The following is a 27,428-nucleotide window of genomic DNA, read 5'->3' as shown; positions in this document are numbered from 1 at the left end:
TTAATTAGTAGTTGTTGTTGTTATTAAATAATTGGGATGTGTTATTCTCAGAGTGATCTCTCCCCACTTATAAAGATGGTGAATTTTTTCAAAACTTCTATCAAAAATGTGGGACTTTTGCCAAGCTAAATGGTCAACACATGTTTAAAATCTATCAGGGAGAGAGAGAAAAGACCCTGAATGTTTTTGACCATATAAATTCTGTGCTGTATTATTGTATTAACTTTCATTTGATGTTTTTAATGTTATCCTTTTCTCTTTTAATTCCAGTGTAGTTATCTGTAATATAGCTGATTTAATATTTGGAAAATAAACATAGCAAATACAAAATAGATCCATAGAACAAATAATATGACCAGCAAGATTTCATTCTTTAATTGTTAAAATAGGAATTTATGTTATGGTTGCTATTGTATCAAATTGAGTAAGTGCAAGTTGCTTTGAACTGAAAGCCATTATATTTTTCAGGTGCAGGTTTTAGTTTCTATAGTCTTCTTTCCAAACCTTTTACACTCAGTTGATCAAGCAATTGACAAGCAGAAACACAGCATCCAGGAATGCAGATAAAGGGCTTAATCTGAAAGAAAGGATGATCTTGTGGTTAAGGCACCAGGCTGGGCCTCAGGAGACAGGAGTACTGTTCCTGGCTCTGCCACAGACTTTCCTGTGTGACCCTGGGAAAGTCACTTAATCGCTCTGAACTTCAGTTCCCCATCTATAGAGAAGGGATAATATTTCCTTTCACCCCTCTTCCTCTGTCTTGCCTGTTTAGATTGTAAACTCTGCAGGCTGGAGGGGTTCTTTGCTATACGTGTGCACAGTGCCTTGCACAATCAGGCTCCTGAAACCACCAGATGCTACCAAAATGCAAATACTAATCATGGTCTAAAGCCCACTGAAGTCAATAGATAGATGCAGTGGGGCTTGGATTAGGCCCAAAATGCTCTGAGAGAAAGAGATTTTCAAAGGCACTCAGGCCACTTAAGGCATCTAACTCTCATTGAAAGTCAATGGGAGTCAGGTGCCCAAGTGCTTGATCATCATTGTGCTGCTCAAAAGAGTGCCAGTTAAACTTTTGCAAAGCGATCAGGCTGTCAGCCCCTGGGCCAGCAGCAAATGCTGCAGGAAACCCTATTGGTAGGCTGGGCAGAATTCAAAGTTTTTTTGTTTATAATTTTGACAGATAATATTAATGTTTATTTTTAAGCATTTTAACTGATTTACATTTTCACAATTGCATGAAATTATTGGGGGCCAGACAATAATTATTTAATGACAGTGGATGCTGAGATTTAAAAAATTAAAGCTTTATAACCATGAAACACAAACTGTCAACGTGACATGCCAAAATATACACAGTAAATATCCTTAAAGCAAACTCTAGTAAGTTCTCAAGCTGCATTTTTCTTACTTTGCCTGTCCATAAATTTCAAAGATCATCCATAGAAATATTTTTCATCAGTTCATGTGTGGACAGTGAAATCCAAACCTGAAGAGAGCTCTGTGTAAGCTCGACAGCTTGTCTCTCTCAACAACAGAAATTGGTCCAATAAAAGATATTCTCCCCCACACACACCCCCAGACCCCCCGCCACCTTGTTTCTCTACAGTGAAATCGACGTTTACCGACATTTACCGATAACCATTTAAACCTTCCAACCCTACTTATTGGGAAGTCCAGACAGCTCCATGAGCCCCAAGTACAGACAGCTTCCTTCCCATCCCCAAGTTTAAGATGGGTGAGGGGGCTAGTTAAAAATCCTCTTCCACTGGAAATGGGGAGAGAGACCAGTGTCTCATTAACCCCGGCTTCAAATGACAAAGCAAGATGCCATTCACACCTTTTCTCCTCAACAAAGGTGAGAGCAGAGGACCAAAACTAGGGCCCCGATTCAGCAAGGTACATAAACGCATTCCTAACTTCAAGCAGTTACCTGCTTTTACCGAATAGAGATGGGATTACTCAAATGCTTCAAGTTAGACAACTGCTTGTGTGTTTTGCTTACGCGGGGTCTGGCTCAGCAAAGGCAGATGTGAGAGAGGAATCATTGATCAACATGTCAAGCTTTACCAGCAATGATATTTAAGGATCCACCATTTCTTTCATTAAAAAGAGAAATACAACTGAGAAAGGTTTCAGAGTAACAGCCGTGCTAGTCTGTATTCACAAAAAGAAAAGGAGTACTTGTGGCACCTTAGAGACTAACCAATTTATTTGAGCATAAGCTTTCGTGAGCTACAGCTCACTTCATCGGATGCAGAGAAAACAGGTTAGTTCTGCATATGCTGATCCTTCTGCAAAAGCTTCATTAGGTTCTTTTAAGTAATATAGTGCCAGCTGAATAGGAAACATCTTATCTGCCTTCTAATAATGTCTTATCAAACTTATGTGAATATATATGCATAATGCACACATACACATATATACACATATATACATTCAGAGACAGAGAGAGAGACATACACACACACACAGCTATATACACACAAATATACCACACACATACATATATAGGCTTGGCAGAATTCCATTTTTATTTTTTATAATTTCAGTGGATAATATTGACATTTATTTTTATCAATTTAAATTTTTACAGTTGCAAAAAATTATGTTTTAAGCTTTTTTCAGTTTTCATTGATCTAAATGTTCACAGTTGTTGACTGTCAGTCAATAATCATTTAATGACAAATGTTGAGAAGCAAAAAGTTCAAGCTTTATAATGGTTAAAACACACACAAATTGTCAACATCACTTGCCAAAATATGCAAAGTAAATACCCTTAAACCAAACGCTAATAACTGCTCAGGTAGCATCTTTCTTATTTTGCCTAGCTGTAAATTTTAAGTGTAATTGATGGAAATATTTATCATCAGCTTGTGTGTACAGTGAAATCGACATTTACCAATAAAAACCGAATCCTTCCAAGCCTATATATATATACACACACACACACACACATTATATGCCCCCATAAATACACACCCACCCACATATATGAATCCCTGTTTATTATGCAGTAGAGAAAATTGAAGTTTTTAAATAAATAATTCCAATGTAAATAAACTTCCCACCCTGAGCAAACAAAAACGGATCCCATAGCAGATTTCTCTATTTTTCAAATAAATCATAGTTCCAAATGAACATGGGCCTGGCAGTTAGAATTTCCAAATGATTCAGTATTGGGGAAGGCGGGGGGGGCAAAGGGGCTGGAAAAAACCCAAACAAACAATTTTACAAGTTCCAGAAGTGAAATCCCTCCCCCCCCCTTTTTTTTTTTTAATTTGAAGAACTGGGAGGGGTGGCGGCTGCGTTCTTTGGCCCATAGAAAATCAGTGACCTGAGGACATCTGCAAGCTATTAGGACACAGACTTCAGGTAGCTCCCAGAAACACATGCTGTCCACATTACACCCTCCAAGTATATTTCCACAACTTTAGCTCTCCAAATAAATAGTCGAGCTCTCCCTGCATTAGGAAGGAGCTGCACAAACAGGTAGAGAGAATGGTAGTTTTATTCCCCCTTCCAATTCTCATGAATTTCTTGTAAGCCATTGCTGGACTGTGTAATATGAACTATTCCTTGGAAAATATAATAGGGCTAGTTTTAAATTACCCCCATGCATTTATCTGTAGGTGACTATGAAATATCAGGTCCAATTTCCACAACATGTTAGCTTCAATACACATGTCATACCTGAATAGCCACTTGTAAGAATGTGTTGTGTCAGCTGAAGAGTTAAAAAAAAGATATGAAGCTACCAGGGTTTACTATGTTGCTGATGGACTTTTTATTATTAGTATTTAAATAGAGTTTTCCACCTTTTGAAACAATCCTGTTTATTTTTAAGAGTTCATAATGATTTTTAAAGGAAGGCCTCAGCACCAGAGCATGTGTTTCTTTGCAAATATAGTGGGGCAACACAACCCACTGCAGTTTAAAACACTGCATCCTTCAGAATATATGCAGTTGTGATGGAGGTTGAAAGCCAATAAACGCATGATCTGAACTCAAAGCATTTGTTCAATTTGAATGTAAGATCTCTCGGTCAAACAGCAGATGAAGAGAAAATTGGGAAGGTGTTTTTTACTGTCATTTTCTTGCTGTATAGGGCTGATTTTAAGAAAAAAAAAATACTGGTTGTTCAACAAACATCTATTCCTTCTCCAGCCATCTCTGTGCTGTTATGAATTGGAAGACAGGTCTTTGGCCCCCAATAGCAGAGTTTGACCTTTTCCCTATGATTAGTTTAAAATAAAATTATTCAAAACAGATTGCGCATCTGATTCAGATCCCTATCCAGGCAACGTCCACTCCAAAGTGGGACTCGAAGTAAGAGGAACTTGATTTAGAAAGGTAGCTCCTGGATACCTCTTCAGAGCCCACAGTTCTGACCTAGCAGAAGGCAACATAAGGCTATTTTTAGCTTGGTTCTTTTGCCTGGTAGCATACTTGGATCACATCTCAAGACCTTCTTAGGAACAAAGTATCGATGTTCACATCAGGAGGCAAAAATTAGGCTATGTGACCAGACCACCAAATATAAGATGCACCCTAACGTCTTTGAAAGTATCTTGCAAAATATTCCACTTCCACTAGCATGGGAAAAATTCTGTACTATTGCAAGGGTATTCCCCTTCACTTTCAACTGTCAGATACATCTCCTAGACCTACCAAGTTTGCAGAGCTTGAAGCCAATGTTATTTTTTAAAATAATAATCTTGAGAAGAGAACATTGGTAAATTACAAGTTTGTGTGCAGTGGTTTCAAAGTGTGGAGGAAACGGGAGAAAACAAAAAGTGTGTGTGTGTACACACGCACACCACTGAGCCTGCCCTGGAGCCACAAAGTGTTAAAAATCCTATAGAACTAGTCAGGTGCCCTCAGCTCAGAGATCTGGATTCAAACATGCAAAATAGAATCAACCAGACTCTCGAGTTTCTGCTCTGCTATCACTCATAACCAATGGATGAGTTAAAACTCCCTATTTTTCCTTGTACTAATTCTTGGTCTCTACATATTTTGGGTGCTTCTAACATTATTTTTTACCCAATGATCAGGTGCAAAAGAGCTTTCATAATCAGAGACAACAACTGTACTTGCTGCTGTCTGGAAAATTCAAGTGCAATGTCTGATTCTACTTGCTGCAAAAACAGGATCTGGCCCACAGTGAATTCATACTCCTGGAATTATCTTTTTCAGGAGCAAATCTCAATTCTATTTAGAATGGTGCTATTTCATAAGCAAGGGTCAGCCCACAGTTATTCTGCAGACAAATAAAGAGGTATACCCAATCTGATCTTGCCACTCAAAAGAAGCCAGCCCTTAAAAGTAGTTACAGTATTTTTATTGCAGCACTGTCCACTTTTGCTTTATACTTTTGTTATGGAACCTTTTCATTATATTCTACATGGCAAACATGAAGAGGTAGTCATTTTCAGGGATTAATTAAAACATTAAAACATCAATGTCCTTCAAGAAATCATACTGTAATCTGTAATCTCCCCTTCACTTTACAATCCAAAGAAAGAGAAAAATGCCACTGGTCCAGCTTTCACTCCCATTGCTTTACATTTCATTAGTTCCAAAGCTTAAATCAATCTACATTTTGCCCAGCTCAGCAGCAGCATAGGGTTGTAAATTATTCTGACAAACTGGTGATTAGATAGATAGATAGATAGATAGATAGATAGATAGATAGATAGATAGATAGATAGATAGACAAAGAGCTTTGTTAATGAACAGTTAAGATTAATATAATAATTCAACACAAATACCAAAGAATTCTTAGTTCAGGCTGCAAAATAAGCCATAATTCTGCCCCAAAGCCATCACCTAACAGCCACCATTCTCACTATTAAAACAGGACAGAAACCCACATTCCTCCTGACAAAGGCTAATCAGAAAGTGGTCTAAGAAATTAGCAGGCATTTGCAAAATAAATAGCTACAGTACACAAGGAAACATCCCAGTGGTTACTGGATTCTGAGTAAGGCAGACTGCTAACCCGAACAGAGGAGTATGTGATGGGCCACTCCTACACAAGATAATTCCTGCAGCCTCCAACCACTTTCAGCCACAGTTTAAAGCACCCACTGTTCTCCTGGCATCTCTGTAAGTGCCAGAAGGGCCTTGGACAACTCTGGCGACCTGGCAACAGCTGTTTCTAATGTTAACCCTAACGTGCATCCACATGGGTTGCCTTTCACAGTGCATGTAAAATGTAATTCTCCCCTCTGTCATTCTCTAAGCTCAAGTGATATTTATTCTTTTGTGTCAATAAAAAATCGTGAACAATTATTTATTGTTTGTTAAGTGACAACAATGTGTTTGGAAAGGTATAAGGTCCCTGCCCCAGTGACCGGAGTACAAACAATCTGAATGAGATAAATTAGCTAAAATGCTAACATCTTGCACCAACAGATGAAAACATTCTGCACTGATCAAGGGTAACACTGACCTTCCAGATTTACATCTGTTCAGAGCATGTTTCCAGGCTCTCACTCCTTTTATTTTGTAAGTGGAAATAAAAATGTGTCACTGTTTTGACTTTGATGAAATTGTCTTAATGCACATGAACACAGACAGTGTGCTCTTATTTAAGAAATCATTCCATGGCTTATGAGTGGGCAAAATGATTACATAGTTTTAAAAAATTCTTTACACCTCCAGATTTTCCAGTTGAAAGTTGCCTTCCAAATGGAGGAAGCACTGAGGAATCTAGGAAGTACAGACTTAGCTGGCATCTGCTTTTGTGCCATGGAATAGTCATGAAAAGTTTTGCATACAGCAAAATTCAGAGAGATTTTTGCACTAGCTTCCTGGTGTATATTTTTAAAGGGTTGCACTGTATCCCTGCTCCTCTCTACTTTGCCCCACCACACACACACACTCCAAATGGCTGAGCATATGCAGTGACAGAAAGGGCTTTCACTCTGCAGCACATCATTTGAAAAGGCGAACATTTCTCCCAGCAGAAATGCAGGGAGCCAGCATTTCCCTGGGTTTCCTGTCCTACCAAGGATGAACTTTTTGTTCCAATGAAGAGTCTGTTCTGACCCAGCAGAGAGGTCCCAGGGCTGTGTTGGTGACATCACAGCCGACAACTATGCAAATAAGTGGCTGTCAGCAATTTCAGCATGACAACTTCACAGGGGGTTATGGGGGTGGTCAAAGAGTCTGGGGTAGAGGGGAGAGACACAGTGGACTTTAGAAATTACTGAACTTCATAAGGAAAACATGAAGGTGAATTTGCCATCCTCCCTTCTCCCTCTCCTCCTCCCCTCTCATTTCAGTATACTACAACTGACTTACATGTACATGCAGAAGCTGGCTCTCAGCAAACACATCTGATTCATGTCAATATGGCTATGGTACACATTTGCAGGGTTTGAGAGAAAAATATTTAATGTCTTGTGTGGATATTAGTCCCCTTGCTATTAAACTGACCGTCTCTTTCCCTCTCTCCTAAATAGTTTAGAAAGAGGGTTTCCTGAAATAACTAAAGAAGCTGAATTAGCACAAGAGGGGAAAAAAATCAAATGAGGATTGTAATTCACATTCTTATTTGTCAAAGATCTTTCCTGAAGCCTGGGCTTGAATACTCCCTGTAAAATAAGATTAAATCGAAAACACACTATCCTGTTGTATAAAACATGACTTCAATAAAAAACATTCTACTCTTAAAAAGTGAATCTGATTGATCAGATTGTCCATATGTCTAACTATTCTGGAGAACAGGGCTTTTTTTAAAAAAACTATGCAAACTATGACATGGGACATGATATCTGCTTTACATTTTTCTTTTGTTTATTTTTCAAACTTGTTAAACCACTTTCTTTTGTTAAAATAGATTCTCTTGTCATGAAAAGGCAGAATATTTTCAACAAATGGTCTTTCAGGATGAAAAATGTTCTATTACATTTTTCATTAAGTCAATTATCCTCCAAAATCATGGGATTTTTTTTCTTTGCCAATCAATCAGCACTAACAGAAGGGAACAATCTGTTGTCACTTCCCCCCCTTCCCCACCCACAACCCCTTCTCCTCCAGGTACATTTGTTCAGACTTTTTGCTTTACCAGTTCCGCTGAGAGAAGAACAATGTATTGGTTGAGCTTTCTTTGATATTTCTAGACCAAATATTAAAGAATAGATGTGCTGTGCTAAATTTGTCTCCTGAAATAGCTAATCTGAGTCTTAAATTGGTAAGCGAATTTTTTTTCTAGAATTGTCCATCTAAATATTAAGAATAGATTAACTATGTTCATCCCAAATGTTGATGCAAATCTCAATATACCTTCCTACTTGGTCTCTGCTATATATTTAGCCCAATCATATCTGTAACACTGGGAAATGTTTTTAAGTGTTGCAGTCAATCATAAAAAAAACAAATCATCTTCTCGCCTCCCCTATGATTTCAGACAAAGGCTCTATAAATAAGGCATACACTTACCTTTCAGCTCACCCAAAGATAGCTGTTTGCCAGAGGTTTCCAAGCAAAAACTCCCAGAGAAAGATAGCAAATACAGAAAGGGTCTAACAGGGAGTTTTTCTTCAAATTGATTTCTTCAGAGCTCCTTCCCCCTGTGCCCTTTTTTTTTTTTTTTTTTTTTTTTTTTTTGCCACGCACAATTTCCAATTCCATTTCAAAAAATAATTGCACTTTTTTAAAAATGTCCCCTCGCCAATGTACGGTCACCCAGCAGGACAATGCTACCTAGAGGAATTGTTTAACCGAACAAAGGCTGTGAACTGAAGCAGTTTCCATAAAGCACTGAGGGGAAAACCCGACATCAGTGCTCGAATTGAATTCAGAATTAGGCACTGTATATTTTATAAGGAAAACTACAGCAAAAAAAGGTGCCCCCCTACTTTGGCCCTAGAGGTTTTGATCACTTAGTTTACAGGGAAGTGTGTGTGTGGGGGGGGGGGGGGAAATAGACCCTTAGGTTAACTCGGAATCGCAGTCTTTAAAAAGCATCTGTTCTGAAATTCAGTTCTCAGCTTAGTCTTTTTATTTATTTATTTCCTTGGAAGTATCAGCACAACTTGTGTCTTATTCCCAACCGAGATAACCTTGTTATTATCTCGGACAATGCATTGGCTGTCTCGAAAGAGAAGCCTGCAATTAAAAACGTAGGTGCCGAACATTTCACTACAAAGCGAAGGGGGAATGTTTGGACTTTTTTTTTTTTTTTGAAGCGCGTCTCAACACACACGTTAAAAATCGCGGCCCTTTAGAAACAGATCAGTGGCTGCAATTTTTAACGTGTGTGTTGGGACGTGTTTGTTTATTTTTGCTGATCGAGTTTGGCCAATTTGGCGACTCTTTAAAAACCGTGTGTTGCGTCACCGATTGAAGTTGTACAAGGACAGAGACAAGTCTTTGTGGGGAAAGTGTCCCCAGTCAGGCTGGAGAGCAATCTAAACCTTCCTAAGCGATGCAGCGGCTCTGCCCAGAAGGTACTTCCAGCACGCAGCGAAATTGACATAGAAGTGCGTTGGGAAATCCAGACGGATTCGAGACTGCCTCGAAGTGAGACACTGCATCGTTCACTTATAAATATGAATTTAGAAAAAGTGTGTCGGGAACTGTATGGAGTGGCCAACATGCTGTATTCTTGGGATACAGGGGTTTGGGTTTTTTTAATTCTTTAGTTATTTCTCATTTCACTCCTTAATTTTCCCACATGAACCTTAGAGAAATATTAAGAGCTCTTTGAGAGCAGCATCACAAGCAAATAAGGGATTGAGAACACTTGAGGGGGCAAGAGAAAATGCACCAGAATAACTTCCATTAGAATATGTAGATTTCCCCAAAAAGTTTTTAAAAAGCCCCCACACGCACACTTTATGCAGTGTTTTATAACTATTTGGTATCTTGTCAGTTTCATTGACCACTGGCTGAAAACACTTTGATCAGTTTCTCCTCACGGTTTGCGAAGTAAAGTTTGCTGTTGAATCTTGTAAAGGGGGAAATGCCTGGAGCTGATCAATCTGATTGTCAAAGACGAGTCCAGATTCAGCAAGAAACCTGTTCTAAAAAAGTCTCCTAAAGCGAAAAGTTTGAGGTTAGTTTCTGGGCTTTTGGCGCCCCCTCTGGATAAAGAAAAGAATTACATTTTACCAGCAGAAAGGCGATTGTTGACAACTGTAAAAGTTCCAAAAAAGAAACGGGACTATGAAATGTGAGTATCAAACGCACAGAAAGCAAAGCAAACCCATGTAATGGTGCCTGGCAGGGATCAGACAACATGACAACAATGAGGGTGCTTCTCCCATTTTAAACGATTTCTATCAACAGCTAAGTTTTATTTGCAATAGCTCTGGTACAGATCTGATGATCTGTGACTGAGAGATGATATAGGTATGTGTTTGATATGATTGTGCATCTACAAATGTTGAGGCATTAACGTGTTAATTATGAGAAGAAATAACCACATAGGTATGTTTAAAACTATTTTCTTCGCTATTTTTATTACACGGTAAACTTGTTTAATGATCACTAGCGGGTGTGCTGTGACAAGCTTAAAATCAGGAATAACAGTCTCAATTTTTTCCCTTCCTGTTTGTTTCAGAATTATACCAGCTTTGCAAAACAAATAGATCTTGGATGCCCTATACCAGTTATCGGCCCCTAAAGAACAGGAGATAAAGAGCAAACTGAAAATGAGTTAAACTTTTACTAGCAAGAACCCAAAAGATATTCAAAACATGTAATGAAAACGTAAACATTTACAGCAGGGAAAACAGTCTTTCTGCAAATATAGAGGCAAAGATTTGCATTCTATATCCTGCAAGTAAATCTACGGGAAGAGAGAATTTCTGGGTTTAAATGCTGGGGGAAATGCTATGTATTAGTAAATGTCATGTTTTATTACATTATTTTGCAACTATTTTAGATATGGTCTTTGCATATTTTGAGACTGTTCTCGCTTAGCAGTTAACAATTAACTTGAGCATGTATATCCCTCATATCTTCATAATTTCATCCTGAAAACAAATCTATCACTCTTTCTAGTACATCTTAACTTTACGAAGCTCAGAAATGCAAATATACCGTTTATATTGTAAGACTGGAGAAACTTCAGTGCCATCGGTTAGCTCTATAAATGCAAGTTACAGCGATGGACGAGAACGGTATATAAAGTTTATTCGTGTATTAAAATGCAGAAAGTAGACACACTTTTACTTAGTGTGTTTCAGACCACTGAATAATTAAGGTTTAATTTTAAGACGACTAGCCCAATTGCACCACACTGACACAGTGTCAATAACTAGAGTCTTCAGACTACAGTCCAAACCAGAAGACCAGCCTCTGACCAAGGTAGCTCAGCAATAAATTGTCACAGAACTTTGCAGAGTTAAGCGAGCTCTACATCTGTGAGTACAGAACTTAAAGCACTGAATTATCAAATAAGCCTGCGCGTGGCTTTAAACCATGCTGGTTTTAATTAAAGAATAGCAGCAGACCAGTGAGCGTAACATCATCCTTGATGACAAATGTATTTTTAAAAACAGCTCTAGGTGTTATAATGAAAAAACAAACAGAGGCGAATCACAACATCGTTTACTTCACAGAAAAAGCTCGAAGTTCTTTGCCACGCCAAAGTAAGTGCAAATTAGGAGCACGCAACCTGTGTGATGCAATTTGACCCCCCTGGAGTATCTTTTATAGAACAGGAGACTGTCCATAGTCCCACTGAAATCAATCAAAAATTGCCGAGACAAATACAAATAAAGACGAGTTTAATTTTAAGGCACCACAAAAGTTCTGAAGTACAAAGAGTAAACTCAGACACTTCTACTTTTCTGTATTTTTGTCTTCCCCTTCTCTGAGACCTGCGCTCCTTTCTCCCCTCCCTACAAAAACTTGTAGCCAATCATCTGTGTGCCAGCCCCCCAGGGGCAGGGCTGTCATTGGCTGAAAGTTTCTAAGGTGAAATAGAAGAGGAGAGTATTTATTACAGAGACGCGGAGAGAGAGTTGGAGAGCTGAGCTTGAAATTGACTAGGTGAAATTGGGAGCCTTAAACTTTCCAAAAACCAAGGAACTTTTTTTTTCTTCTTCTGAGAGGCAGAGAGAAAGAGGGGACAGAGAGGGGGCTAATAAGACTAACTCCAAACTTTATTTCCCACCCCCTTTTGACTATCCTCAGAGCTGGGTCCATGCACGTCTCTGAGAGCAGATCGCTGCAGCTGCAACTTTGCAGTGGGCTGTGAACAAACTTTTTTTTTTCCCTCCTGCAAGCTGCTGTTCACCAGCCAAAACTTTCTTGTTTCTTTTGCAAACTTTTTGCTGCCTTCCTTCCCACCCCACTCCCGCCTCCATCTCTTCCTTGCTTCCTCCACCACAAACCCAGCTGGTTTTAAAGAGGCGTTGCCACTTTATAATTATTATTTTTAATCCCTCCCCCCCTCCTCTCCCCCACCCCTTGATTTTCATCCCACTGTTTTCCCCCTCTGCCGCTTTCTCGCATGAATCTCCTAGACCCCTTCATGAAAATGACAGAAGAGCAGGACAAATGCATCTCTGGCGCCCCTAGCCCCACCATGTCGGACGACTCCGCGGGGTCCCCCTGCCCTTCTGGTTCCGGCTCGGACACTGAGAACACCAGACCCCAAGAAAACACTTTCCCCAAGGGCGATCCGGATCTGAAGAAAGAGAGCGACGAGGACAAATTCCCGGTGTGCATCCGAGAGGCGGTCAGCCAAGTCCTGAAGGGCTACGACTGGACCCTGGTGCCCATGCCGGTCCGTGTGAACGGATCCAGCAAAAACAAGCCCCACGTGAAGAGACCCATGAACGCCTTCATGGTGTGGGCACAGGCGGCCCGGAGGAAGCTGGCGGACCAGTATCCGCATCTGCACAACGCAGAGCTCAGCAAAACGCTGGGCAAACTCTGGAGGTGAGTGAGGCGGGGGAACGTGTTTAAAGGGCCTTGGTTTGCAAAGCAGGGAGAAGTTTGGACCAGGCAGGAGAGCGTGTGGTTTCGATTCTGGGAAGCTGGCTGCTGCTGCTGGCAAACTCGTGTGCATGGGGAAAGGCAGCTAAGCTAGCGCTGGGGCAAAAGCTGGGGCAGGCGGGTACGTGGGCTTGGCCTCCTCGACTTTCAAGTGGCTTTTCTGCCCTGCACGGGCTAAGGAGGAGGGGCGGTGGGGCTCTGGTCCGGGAGAGGTTTGCGGAAAGATGGTGAGCAGAGCCCTTTGATCCCCTGGCAGGCTTTGGAAAGTGGCTGGTGCTAACAAGGAGGGCGCTCTGGAACGTGTGTGTGTAAAACCGGACTTCATCCGCATTGCATCAGATTTGCACAAACGAAGAAATGATCATGGGGGAGAGGGGAGAGAGAAAGTTGGCAAAGTTGTGCCAAGCTACGGGTGGGTGGTTCTGGAGAAAGGTGCATGGCCCGATTTCTTCGGCATTGAAAGGGAAGAAAGGGAGGGGGAAGGAGAAAGAAAGTGAGTCACCTGGCCGGGGCTTATTCTGTGACTGCAGGAGAAAAAACAAAACAAAACAAAAGTTAAATTCGCAGCAGAAGGGGAAAGTTCTGAGCGAATCTGGACCTCCAGAGGTGGTGCCCGGAGCCATCCAGGGCATTAGTCATCTAATCTTTTTATTGAATCAGTCTGTGCGCGCACTCCTCTTCCAGAGGGGGAGAAAAGTCACTGCCTAGTTTTGTTGTGTCTTGTTTGGCCACCAAAACAGTCTGCCAATTTCATGGGGGCGGGGGGTTAGAGGGCGCCACCAGCCAGCAAGGGATTATGAAGCAATGGCAAGAGGCAGGCCGTAGAGGAAGGGGTACCTACGGGGGGTCCTTTCCTTGCAATTCAGAGAGATGCCAAGCTGGAGCAGGGGAGGTGTGCTGGTCATGCAGGATGGAGTGTGCAGAAGGGAGGCTGGGGGTGCAGATTATTGGGCGGGGGGAGCAATCTGCACTGCAGCCTGGCCGTAGTAGTGTGTGCGGACATTTGTAGCACCCTAGGGGTTCAGAGCTCTTTATGGCAGGTCAAGACAGGGGGCCCCTTGGGGCCTGCCCTCTAGGCAGCACGACACGCTGTAAACTGTCCTTGCTGTTGGAGAAGCAACTAACCCCCAGCTCCCCTGTGTCTTGCCCAGGTTGCTGAATGAAAGCGAGAAGCGCCCTTTCGTGGAGGAGGCCGAGAGGCTGCGGGTCCAGCACAAGAAGGACCATCCCGACTACAAGTACCAGCCCCGGAGGAGAAAGTCAGTGAAGAACGGGCAGGCGGAGCAGGAGGAGGGCTCCGAGCAAACACACATCTCCCCCAATGCCATTTTCAAGGCCCTGCAGGCGGATTCTCCTCAGTCTTCCTCCAGCATGAGTGAGGTTCACTCTCCTGGAGAGCACTCTGGTAAATATGCAGCCTGATACAGACACACACACACACGCTCCTGGGCCCAACACACTGGGCTAGGCAGCTAAGGAGAGACACAGCCGTCTGTATGTTACGGAGGTACTGTCAGTGACTCCATAGCTCACGCTGTGTTCTGAACCAGGCTCCAGATGCAATCTGCTTAGAGACAGAATGACAGACAAACAGTAGATATGGCTCGCGAGAGCTGGATCCAGCATCAGATACACTCACACAAACACGCTTACTAGGCTTCAGACTTTTTCACCAACTTTTCTCCTTGCAACAAAGTTTCAATCGACGTTTTCCAGCTTTTTAATTCAGAAATTAAATTAAAAACCACCTTGAGCTGCAGGCCATCTCAAAAGCCCCATATTTTATCTGGTGCTACATATTTGCACAGATACAGATCACACTCGTGTTACGAACCTGGAAACGTTCGTGTTACCCTTCGCAACTGACTTCAGGGGCAAAGCGGTGATATCTGCCAGGGCCCCAAAGATCTTGAGTTAACCATTAACTGTGGTATCACCCTTATACAACTGCCTCCTGCTTATAAAAAAACAGCTAACTTTAGATTTCAGGGCCTTATGGCTGTCTTTGTGTGCCATATCAGCTAAAGAGACAGAGAGCTCACTTAAAACAAGGGAAGCAGCCAACTCACGACTGCATGTGCTATTTCTTTTCCTCTCCAGGGCAGTCCCAGGGGCCCCCGACTCCTCCTACTACACCCAAAACAGATGTCCAGCCTGGGAAGCAAGACCTGAAGCGAGAAGGGCGCCCTTTGCAGGAAGGAGGAAGACAACCGCCCCACATTGACTTCCGGGATGTGGACATTGGGGAACTCAGCAGCGACGTCATCTCCAACATAGAGACCTTTGACGTAAATGAGTTTGACCAGTACCTCCCACCCAACGGTCACCCGGGAGTCCCGGCCACCCACGGCCAACCCGGTCAAGTCACCTACAGCGGCAGCTATGGGATCAGTAGCACGCCTGCCACTCAAGCTGGAGCCGGGCACGTTTGGATGTCCAAGCAACAGCCACAGCCACAGCAGCCGCCGCCCCAGGCCCAGCCGCAGCATGCGATGACCACCCTGAGCAGCGAACAGGGCCAGTCCCAGCAGAGGACACACATCAAGACAGAGCAGCTCAGTCCCAGCCATTACAGCGAGCAACAGCAGCACTCCCCACAGCAGCTCAATTATAGCTCCTTCAACCTTCAGCACTACAGTTCCTCCTACCCGACCATCACCCGCTCGCAGTATGACTACACAGACCACCAGAGTTCCAACTCCTACTACAGCCATGCGGCCAGCCAGAGCACCAGCCTCTACTCCACCTTCACGTACATGAACCCCACCCAAAGGCCCATGTACACGCCCATTGCAGACACTACCGGAGTCCCTTCCATTCCCCAGACCCACAGCCCGCAGCACTGGGAACAGCCTGTCTACACACAGCTTACGAGGCCCTAAGGGCGACAACAGCAGCAACAACAAGGAGAGAGAAAAAAGAACGGTCTCCAACTTTTTTTTTTTTTAATAAAGACACTAACGCTAAAGATGATGAAAAAAGAGAACACATCGGGCCTTCTGCACTACAGCACCCTTCAGGAAGTGGCCAGACCACTCTGCTGAGAACCAGCAAAACTCGGTACAGACATTCCAAGGACTGGACTTTAACCTTGATTCCGGGGCGAGAGATGAGCTTTCTCACCAGCCAACTCGTCTGCCTGTGTTTGGACTTTTGTAATTATTTTTAGCAGTAATTGAAAGAAGAAAAAAAAAAAGGAAAAAAAAATACCCAGAGTCCTCTGTGAGGAATATTCTCTATTTTAAATATTTTTAGTATGTACTGTGTATGATTCGTTACCAATTTGAGGGGATTTATATATATTTTTTAGAGATTTTTTTTTAAATGCTCTTATTTTTTCCAACAGCTAAAACGACACTTAGTGGAGCAGTCCTAGCTTTTCTTGCAGTCAGAGGTATTTTTGTATAGATAAAAGTCTTTTCTTTAAAGAAAAACAAAATAAAACAGTGTGCATTAATTAGGAACAAAAACTGTTAAACAGGGATTGGCATCAGGCTAAGCTTTGGTCAGCTGTGCAACCTAGGAGACGCAAGGGGTTAAAAACAAAAGAGGCTTTATTTTTCTAACTTGGAAGTAGCGAGAGAGCCAGGAGGAGAATTTGTTAGTTTTATTTTTTAAAGACCTTGAGCCTTAAAGCAGCGCTGTTGAAAAGCCTTAAAAGCAGTCCTGTAATATTTTTTTCCCCCCTCGAGATTCTTATACGACTGCCCTCCAGTGCAAGGAGAAAGACAGAGCCCAGAAGGGAGGCAGATCCGATTTCTGGGAAAACTTACGTCTGACTCTTTTACCAACAATCAGCAGCAGATTATGATGCCACAACCAGCATCACCCTCCTCAGCTTCCTGCTTTGGACACCATGTGCATGACAGATGCTGGAAGCCTCCCATCACCTCCCCAGCCCTTTAAAGAGCCTTGAGTGCAAACATTTAGGGCCTGATCCAAAGCTCGTTGAAGACCCCTATTGGCTTCAGTGGGCTTTGGATTAAAGCCGCAGGGCACATTGGAAACATCAGATACATTTTAAATTATTTATTTTGTGAGAAAAGCCAGTTTAATCAAGATTTTCTTTTTAAAATCTCCCTTCCATTTTTTAAACTCCTTTAAAAGCGATTAGATTTGTTGGAGTCTTATTTGGAGGGTATGATGCCTGTTAAATTATGGTCTAAACTGTAACCAGTTCTTTATTTATCTCTAATTCCTTTTTATTATTATTATTATTATTCTTTGGAATCTGTGTCCTAGGTTTGTACAAACGTGTCCTCTTCCTTTTTTTCTTTTGTTTTAAGGATAAACTGGAATTTTGTTTTGTACAAACTAGAGATTGCAAATGTAGTGTATCACTGAATCATTTGCCTTGTTTTCTGCCTCAGCTCTTTTGGACACACAAACGTGTGTGTATGTGAGACACAAGACACCATTGACAAAATGTGTGTGTGTGTGTGTCATCTTGCTAACCTTCCACCCCTTGATGTTGTTTTGAGGTGGGGAAGCTGTGGCTAAACAGTTAAGAATTGCTTTTTAAAAAAGACAGCAAACTTTTTTTTATTTAAAAAAATGATATATTTGTTAACAGTTGTGGGAGTTTTTTGTTTTGGGGGTATTTTTTTAGGGATTCAGTAGAAAAAATCTTAAAGCACTCATAATATGGCATCTTTCTATTTCTGTATAAAAGCAGATCTTTTTAAAGTATTTCTGTAACTTAAAAGACCTGTCATTTAAATCATATTTTGTCTTTAGGTAAGTTTGTTTTATTTTGTTTTGTTTGCAAGACCATTTGTTCTCTTTGTGAAACTTACCATTTTTGTATATTATTGTTTGCAATAAATATACATTGTATTAAAAATTTTAAAAAGCAACTGTGTATATTTTATTAAGTGCATCCACTTAAGAACAGTGGGATGTTAAAGCTACAGAGGGTTTTTTATATCGTGACTTGTATACTTTTGTCTCTTGTTTTGATTAACTGTAATCACTATATGATTTTGGGACCTGAGCCTGCTTAATTGGGCCCAGTCCTGAAATGGTTCTTTATACAAAACTCTCATTGAAGTCAAACAATTGTGTCAATTTCCTCCTGCTACAGTGATAGCCCCATATGGTCAGCGTTAATCCCATGGCAGGATAGGTCATTTAAATAGAAGGCTACCTGGTTCCTACTACCTCTCAGGAAAGCTAGTGTGAAAAACCTTCAAAAGCTGGATTCATATTAATGTGTTACAGTAACATATTACAGTTGGTAAGATACACCTACATGCTGTGTAAAGACCTGTACACATGGAATCATACACAAGTTTGTGGTCTCATCCCAGTTCCTGGTGGCCAAGTGTTTATCTCACACACACCACAGTCACATCGGAGGCTAATTGTTAACAGAGTGGATGAAGAGGACCAAAGGGGGAAATGGAGCTAGAATTCCCTTCTGATCCTCTAGGAGGCAACCCTCTCAGCTCAAGAGGAGGCATACTTAAATGAATCACGAGTGGGGCTGACAGGAGATTGGGATTTGCATTGCTGCTGCTTATTTCTCTGCCTGTTAGAAAGATGAATGGAGGACTTGCCGCAGAGTTGCCAGACGGCCTAAATGCACAAAAAACCAAAGGCTGAGCTTGGTTTTATTTTTTGGGTGAGGGCAGAGGGGAAAAGTAGAAAACAAGAATGAAAAAAGAAGGAACTGTCAAAGAAAACCAGAGACCAATTAATCCCTGGCATAATTCCAGGGAAGTGAAAGTGATTAAGAGAAGAACCCAACTGACTTGTCCCATCTGAAAATGAAGCATAGTAACCTGAAAGGTGACAATGCGCTTCCCATCTCTACCCCCAGGATGGAGCTGGGCCTGATTTGCTGTGCTCCGTCCATGCCTGCATTTCAGTTTTAACCAATTCATATCACAGCAGGGGCGTGGGGGAGGTAAGGAGATCAGACTCTGTTAGGTTTGGCATGAATCATTCAGGGAGTTTCCAAGCTCATATGGACTTTCAGGTCATTTTCACTAAACAGATGATATCATCCCCTTCCCTGTGCAGCAGAACAGAACAGGTATCAGCCTCTGATGATGTCACTTTTCCTCCGAGCCAGGGGGAATGCTGGGATTTTTAAAAGGACACGTAGTCACAATTGTTTATTATATTTACTCTGAGACTTCAGGCTTCCTGCTGAACTGCTAGCAAGAATTTTAACCCCCTGCCCTCCCAGGAGCTGCGCTTCCATCAGGTTCATTTACTGCCTCCCGGGCAGCTCACATGCCATTTGAAGGGGGTTAAAAGAAGGGGATAGAGGCTCTCAAGAGAATACCAAGCAAGGGATACGCTTGCTTTTTCCATTCCCTCTGGCACCAGCAAGGGCTGGTTTCCTTCCACTCCTGATCCTGCAAATACTCACTCACCCAAGTAGCCTCACTGATATCAGTGAAAATACTCATGTGTGCAAGAGCTACTTGCACGAGTAAGAATTTTGCAGGATCAGGGCCCTAGTCTTTCAGGGGTTTATAACCCCAAATTAGGGCCCTGGGAGTTTTCCTATTGACTTCAATGGGAGTAGGAGCAAGCCCATAAACCTTATTTCTGAGCTGGAACCTGGCAAGGGTCTCACCCCTTTTGCATGATTCATGTCCATCAGCAGGACTGTGCCTTCACGTACGTGTCTGTGTATCTATATTGCTATGTCTGTACCTAAGTGTTCTTATTCAGCACTCTATAATTAAAAATACCTTTACTGCCCATAAAAGTGAGATGCTGACATCGCCAAGTGGAGCCAAGCTACCCATGGGCAGCTGCATAAACCCTCATGAGCAATGCCAACAGGCACTGCAGTCCAGGTCTGAAACACCTTCCTGGCCACCCTATCTAACCGTGCTGTTAGTGAATCTCAGCGCCGCCTGCTAGCCCAGATCCGCATAGTCACTGAGCTCCGCCAATGCACCTTCACCTGATTTGCAGCTCCTTCTGCTATTCCAGTGGTGGGACCCTATACAGCGCTCAAGCCTGATCGACAGACCCCATTATTATTCTAGGGCTACATTTGCCGTACATAGCTGTGCAAATGCACCTTAAACCTGACCTGCAGCCTGCCCACCCGCACTGCTATTCCAGGCTTAGGTTCTCCATGCACAGCACATCTGTCCTGCAGCACCTGTTGCTGTTCCCTGCTGCGGCTGAGCCAACCCTCTCAGAGTTTCTGTCTGGTGGTTTTGAGACACTGAGAAATGTGTACTCATGGCTGGCGCTCGGTTTCATTACAGAGGTTAAAGGTTATTGCATGAACTCGTTGTGTTACTTCCCTCTTTTTGAAATGGCCCAGTCATCCACCTAAGAACACCAGCTGCTGCGCATCCATAGGAACTAGCCCCAGAGTCTGTTTCGAAGGAGCAGGGTGATCACAGAGACAGCCTCATGCTGGGAATGGACACACATTCCACTACTCCTTACGGGCTCCTCCGGAGCTGCCGTCACTTACTGACCACAACACCTGTTCTGCAGTGTCCTTTAGCTACATATTTGCCTGACAGGCTGCAACAGTCTCCATACCTCCCTGCTGGCTGCTGTGCAGGAGGCAATCGCTCCTAGACTAGCGGCACAATGTGGGGAGTTAAAGCTGGCTGCTCGGCCTTGGCATTTCCAAACGGTTAGTGCCTATTAACAATCACATTTCTGCCTGACCATTTCTTAGCTACCGAATGGTTAGTCTTGAAGGCAGTAGACTGGGCGCCATGAGATCTGGATTCAACTCCCTGCTCTGCTACAGACTCACTATGTGACCTTAGGCAAGTCATTTATTCTCTCCACACCACAGTTCCCCATCTGTAAAATAGCATTTGTCAACCAGCTCTGTCACTTAGTTATTAATATTTACTGTATTTGTACGGCAGTAGCACCTAGGATCTCCAATCACAGGCCAGCACCCTATTGTGCCAGGAGCTGTACACACACAGAACTAAAAGACTGTCCCTGGCCCACACAGCCAACAACCTAAGTAAACTGCTTAGTCAGTTTCCTTCTACGACTTGTGTCTTGTGGGTGTTTTGCCCAGTAATGAAAAAGGGAAAACATTCCAAACCAGAAAGAAAAGGAGTACTAGTGGCACCTTAGAGACTAACAAATTTATTAAAGCATAAGCTTTTCGATTTTCCACTGAATGCATCCGATGAAGTGAGCTGTAGCTCACGAAAGCTTATGCTCTAATAAATTGGTTAGTCTCTAAGATGCCACTAGCCCTCCTTTTCTTTTTGCAAATCCAGACTAACACGGCTGCTACTCTGAAACATTCCAAACCAGGAAAATGTTTCAAGGGGTTGTTTATTTAATTTCCTGATCTGATTCACCTCATTCCAGGAACATACTTATAGGCAGTTCTAAAAGGACCGCATAGCAGTTCTGCAGCCTATACACTCAGGTCTAGATCTTCAAAGGCATTTAGGCTCCTAACTTCCTTTGAAATCAGTGGTTTCCTGGCATCACGTATGATTAGGACTAACCAAAAGAGCTGTAATGAATAACCAATAAGGAATGCCACTGTGCAGCTTTGCATCCGAAAAGGGTGGGGCAGGGGGAGTCTGGTCCCTCAGAAGATGTTTGCCTTTGCTGCTGCTGTTTTATTTTTTCAGTTATGTTTTTCTTCCATTTTCTTAGTGGGAAGAAAAGGTTCCTTCCAAAGTGGGGACATGCGGGAAGAGAATAGAGATGGCCACTGCACCCATGCTTGCTGCCCCCCTTGTCTAGAAAAGTCAAGTCATATTCCACAGCTGGCATTTGAGGAGATTGTAACACATATGTCCTCCCACATTACAGAAATAGCCCAGTCCGACCACAGAGAAATCTTGCGTAGAGCTGTGCGAATAAGGCATTATTTGATTCGCTGGCAAGTCTGAAAACAATAAAATATCCATTTCAGGCAGAACCACAACATATAATTTTTCAAAGTTTTTGGTGAAGCAAAGAGTTAAAAATAAATGTGCTGGGGGGTTGAGCTTTATGTTTCATTAGATAGCAACCTTTAAAAACACTTCTTGTTTTGCATTTTCCTTCTTTTTAAAAAAAAATAAAAACAAGAAGTCATTTCAACCCTTCACAAAATGTTTAAAAATCAAAACATTTAGATTTTTTCCCAACTTTTTTTTCAACTGAAACAATTGGGTGAAACTGCCATGAAGTTGCAGAATGTTTCGTAATCCTTTGTTGCCAGAAAGAAAGTTTTGGCCCAGTTCTAGCTATGCTTCACCCTGGCTAAGAGGTGCTGTGAGTTCTAGGCCATTTGTTTCCACCTCTGGAGACCCGGGGTGGACTTGGGTCAGAAATGAAAAATGCCTCCAGCAGTATCTTTCCAGTCCTGCTGTTTGTTGTACCCATCACAGAATAAACTCACCCAATGAGCAGCCCCTGCTCCATAGTGCTGCAGGGTAAGTGGCTGCTGAGTGTGTGTGGGATGTGGGGAGAGAAGGGAAGACTTGGGAGCTGGGAAAGCAGGGGAACATCTGTAATGCCGCAGGGGTGGTCTAAGTTAGAAAACAGAGCATAGGAGGGGTGAGAACCTCGCAGCCTGGGGTCTAGGGGAGCTGCTGTAATGCTGCAGGGCAGGTTGGAGCCAAGGAGCAGAGAACAGAGCAGAGTGCAGGGACAGCTGGGACAAGGGGGAACGCCCGCAATGCTGTAGGGCAGGTTTGAGAACAGGCAGAGTGTGGTGGGGACTGCAAGGGAGGGAACTACCTGTAAAGTTACAAGGCAGGGCTGAGCTGGGGGTGGGGGAGTGGGAATGAAGGGGGTAGAACAGTCTGATCGACCCCAGCTGCTTTGCTGTCACCTTTTCTCTTCACTGGACCCCACTGCCTTATCTTTAGCCTGAGTGCGGTTTTTTCCCTTATTCCAGGAAAACAATAAGAAACTTCAAAAAAGGGCAGGAGGGGGAGATAGGAAAAGAAGCCCAGCTCCTGGGACGTCCTACCGGATCAGTCACATCCCTGCTCTAGAGCCATTGTTGAATACACATTCTTATTAACATCTAATACACGCTGATGGATCAGGAGTGAGGGGCAGAAGGGAGAGAAAACCTTATTATGTGTACGTACAGCACCTTCCACAATGGGGCCCCCCATCTCAGTAGCACCTAGTGGCCTCAGGTGTCATACAAATAATTGATCATAAGGCGCATAGAGAGATGTATTTACTTGGATCAGTGGTTCTCAACCTATTTACCGTTGTGGGCCACATATGCAGTTCTCTATGTGTTGTGTGGGCCGCATCCACACAATATATATACTACCTGTGTGGCCCTGAGGATGTCACATGGGCTGCAGCTGTGTGCTGATTGGGCCTCGGGTTGAGAGCCACCGACTTAAACAGTCAGCTCTTTGGTGCAGGCACCATCTCTTTGTTATTTGTTTGTCCAAGGACCAGTTTGATAGGCCCTGATCTCTGACTGGGGCCCTACATGCTTCCATAATACAAATTATTAATACCTAATAATAAATAATAATAATAATAATAATTAATAACACTCTGGGCATTACTCAAGTGAACCCTGTTTAGGGTTATACCTTGCAGGCAAAACTCTATTGACTTCAGTAGGGGATGGGCCTTCATGAACAATATTGGGTCAGAGCCATTTAGCAAACACAGTTATGGTGAAACTCCATTTTTGGTAAAGAAGAATGAAAGCCTGGTGCAGTTTTAATGCACTGAAAGAGGCAGCTTCTGATTATAGCAAAAGGCTTGGGTTATAGCAAAGCCATTTAAAAAAAAACCCGACTTCCCCGTAAAAAGGGTTTGTGTTTTTTAAAGTTTCAATAAAAACCTTTTGAACTACGAAATAACAGTCAGCTTTGCAGCTCAGCGAAGGGCTGGGAAACAAGTTTCCAAATGCATATTTTTAATTAATGACCTGCCTAGGAGCTGCTCTCAATTTTCAGTGACTAAAAAGCCATTCAGGATTTTTTCCCCTCCCTAAATCTGATTATTTGTGGAGAGTATTTATGGAGAGCCTTTGTGGATTTTTATCTCCATCACATGCATTTTCCATTTTAAAAAGAAAGAAAAAAAGAGAGAGAGAGAGAAAAAAAGAAGTACCAACAGTAGCGTTTACTTTTAACCTTTTGCGGGGTAGAGTGATCATTTGTTTACCGTTTTTCCCTGTCTCATATTGGGAATACGGGGCCTGATCTTGCAGGTAGTCCTTCGCACGATGGGGTCCATCTGTGTGGATCTGTCTGCAAGATCTGGCTGGTCCCAAAATATTACAAGAGCCTCATTTTGGTATTTCAATAGGTGTTCCACTGCTGGGTCCAATGGGAATGGGAGGTGCAGAAAAGATTAACACAGGAGAGGATAAGTGGTCTTGTAACTAAAGGTACATCTACATTGCAAAGAAATAACCCTTGGTGTCATGTCTCAGAGCCTGGGTCAGCTGACTCAGGATTCACGGGGCACGGGTGTGGGGTTAAAAATAGCAATGTTAATGTTCAGGCTCGGAATCAGGGACTCCAGGCTGAGCCCGAATGTGTACACTGCTATTTTTAGCTCTGCAGTCCAAGCCCCACAAGCCCGAGACAATTGACCCAAGGTCAGAGTCGGCACCAAGGGTTTTTCTTTGTAGTGTAGACATACTCACAGGCTCTAGCCGAGGACTTGGGAAGTCTGGGTTCAATTCCTGGCTCTGCCAAGGACTCTCTGTATGGCCTGGGCAAAGACATCTCTGTGTCTCAGTTATCCACCTTTAAGATGAGGATACTAATCTTTTGCCCATCTTGCCTGTTCAGATTGTAAGCTCTTCAGGGCAGGGAATGTCTCTCACTATGAATTTGTACAGCTCCTAACACAACAGAGCCCCACTTCCGTTGGGGCTGCCATTATACTGTTACCCTATCTTCTGACACCAAAGTCCTATCCCAACACCAGCATTGCTCCTCCATAGAGCAGCAGCAGATGTTCAGGGCTTTGCAGATTGCCTTCCTAGTGGAGGAGAAATCAGTCTTGGTATATTCTAAGCGTAACTTATTTTATTTACAGCTAAACACCAGTCCTGGAACAGAGATGGTCAAAAACAGCTAGCAGAAAAATCCCTTCTTTCAGGAATCTCAGCCCAACAGCAACATCAGTGTTTAAATCAGGGATGATTTAATTGAGGATGGGTCCTGCTTTTGAGCAGGGGGTTGGACTAGATGACCTCCTGAGGTCCCTTCCAACCCTGATATTCTATGATTCTATGATCCTGTTTCCAAGGAGAAACACTGCATCAGAAATTTACTCCAATCAGAGACCAAAGCAGAGAGCAAGTTCTCCTGTTGCTCTCACAGCTCCCTGTGTCCAGAATATTGCAGACCAAAACTACCACCACCCCACAGCACGTCTTCCCAAAACTGAACATTTGCTTGCACGCTACTCAAAAGCACTTGTAAGACTACATGTAATGAAATCACCAGGTGATGCCTGCTATAACAGTACAAAATAATAGCAACTGTGGCACCAACTCCCAGTACAGAACCGAATTCTTGGTGCTCAGTTTATCCCTTCAGCTCACAGACAGTGAGAAAGGATCACTTACATTCAGGAGTTTCACTAGGTTTGCTTCACACCTTTGTGTAATGGGATATTAAGCCCAACATAAAGGGAATTCCTTAGGTTATCCAGGACAAAGTTTTGACTCAGGCACCCAGGACACAGACAGACTGAGCAACAAGAGGCCATTTTTACATAGTAACACACAGAGAATATAGTTAAAGGTGCAAATCATAAATTTTAGGGCAAGAGAGGACGACTGTGCGCACCCTACTCTGACCTCCTGCATAACACAAGCCAGAGAATTTCACCCACTGATGCAGCAGAAGGAACTATTCTTTTCTGCTGTGCAGGTGAACATTACTGAGCCCAAATACCTGCGGTTAACTATTGTCTCTCTTGTGAGCTGTAGCTCACGAAAGCTCATGCTCAAATAAATTGGTTAGTCTCTAAGGTGCCACAAGTACTCCTTTTCTTTTTGCGAATACAGACTAACACAGCTGTTACTCTGAAACCTCTCTTTCAGAAAGACATCCAATCTTGTTTTAAAGACTCCAGGTGATGAGGAATTTGCCACCTCCCTTGGTAACTTGGTTAACAACCCTCACTGTTCGCATTTTTCATCTTATTTCCAATTTGAATTTCTCTAGCTTCAACTTCTAGCCACTGGATCTGGTTATACCTTCATCTGCTGGATTAGAGACCCTCCCTCAAATCAGATACTTCAGCCTAAACACCTCCACCAGAAGAAGATATCTCACTATAGAACATGAAAAAGAATTCATAGATAAGGTTGAGAAGCTCCAACCAAATTCACTCCATCGTGGTCTGATATTTCAGCCCACGTGGTTACATATCACACATGGATCTCAGATCCCCTCTACATCCTGGGCACAGCAAGATGAATTAGAGGGCAAAAGGGAAAGTTTTAAATTGGACTTTCTTCCCCCAGTGTGGGCATTAATTACACAGAGCTGTCTGGGCACAAACCAACTATCACCAAGGAACGTCTCACTCCATAAATTTTAAGCTACTAATAATAAGACTGGACAGCAGTTTTTAGGCTTCAGTAGATAGTTTACAATTAACCTACTCCTGTCAGCTGGAAAATCAACTTACATGTGATTCCAGTTCACGTCTGAATCACTTTGAGTTAGAAATTTCCTTTGAAACCAAGTAGACTCACATTAGGTTTCTATTTAGAGATGGGCCCAAGATGCAAAACTCAGAACCAGATCCTGCTCTGAACTTCCCGGACATTTGAGTTGTTTGCATACAGGGTTTTGGTGTGGCTTATTATAGGAATAAAGGCCACCAGGGGGGTTTGGATATAAACTTCCTCAGAGGTCAGGGCTGTTTTGCCCAGGGGGTTGATTCGTCCCCATCTCGACTGAGTTTATCATCTGCTCCTAGGCTTCCTCTTTTGGAGTTAGCAGGGGCCTCAATCACAGCTAAGACAACAGGAGAGAACAGCTGCATCTGGACGTTCTAAAGCCAAAAAGCGTGAGCTGTTCACAAGCCTCACTCAGTGAAACTAACCTCCATGCAGCTTATAGATGTGCACCGTAAGGGGCACCTGGCCAGTAAGTCATAAGACTTTTTTTACATACCTTCCTTGGATTGCTTTTTAGAAGGGAGAAGGACCTGCCTCCTGAAGAGTCTGTCCAGCCATCCAACAGCCAGCTGGATGCCCTCGGTCGTCTTTCAGATAGCTCCGGTAGAGCCCTACGTACAAAACCAAAACAATCAAACCTCAGCAGTTGTCACTAGCATCCAACAATGCTCTGAAGACAAATGTGCAGCCATGTTTATCTACCGCTCAAAACCATTACAGCAGAAAGGTTGGTCACTGCTCAACATTGGGTGTGGGAGGGGGATTGCACATTTCAGAACCAAGGTGCAGCAGCTGAGCTACGAAAGTAAGCCCAGGAATGGAATAGCAGGGAGGGGCTGCAGTCAGGAGAAGAGTGCATCAGCATAGC

The 27,428-nt window shown here is 42.9% G+C and overlaps 1 protein-coding gene and 1 long non-coding RNA gene across 2 annotated transcripts; one reads left to right on the top strand and one right to left on the bottom strand.

Annotated features, from left to right (window-relative positions):
• Positions 1 to 562: 562 nt before the first annotated feature.
• LOC144274377 (uncharacterized) lies at positions 563 to 27,113 on the bottom strand. Its single transcript, XR_013347866.1, has 3 exons — positions 27,057 to 27,113; positions 26,129 to 26,206; positions 563 to 577 (listed from the first exon to the last, which is right to left on the bottom strand). It is a non-coding gene; the product is annotated as an uncharacterized LOC144274377 (long non-coding RNA).
• SOX9 (SRY-box transcription factor 9) lies at positions 12,476 to 15,845 on the top strand. The gene is made up of 3 exons (XM_077833200.1): positions 12,476 to 12,906; positions 14,115 to 14,368; positions 15,064 to 15,845. Exons 1-3 carry the CDS (start codon positions 12,476 to 12,478, stop codon positions 15,843 to 15,845), a joined length of 1,467 nt encoding a protein of 488 aa, XP_077689326.1.
• Positions 27,114 to 27,428: the final 315 nt, after the last annotated feature.

Source organism: Eretmochelys imbricata, chromosome 14, assembly GCF_965152235.1.
Source record: "Eretmochelys imbricata isolate rEreImb1 chromosome 14, rEreImb1.hap1, whole genome shotgun sequence".
NCBI classification, from domain to species: Eukaryota; Metazoa; Chordata; order Testudines; family Cheloniidae; genus Eretmochelys; species Eretmochelys imbricata.
The sequence above is the reverse complement of the archived record's forward strand: the minus strand, read 5'-3'. Positions and strand labels throughout refer to the sequence as shown.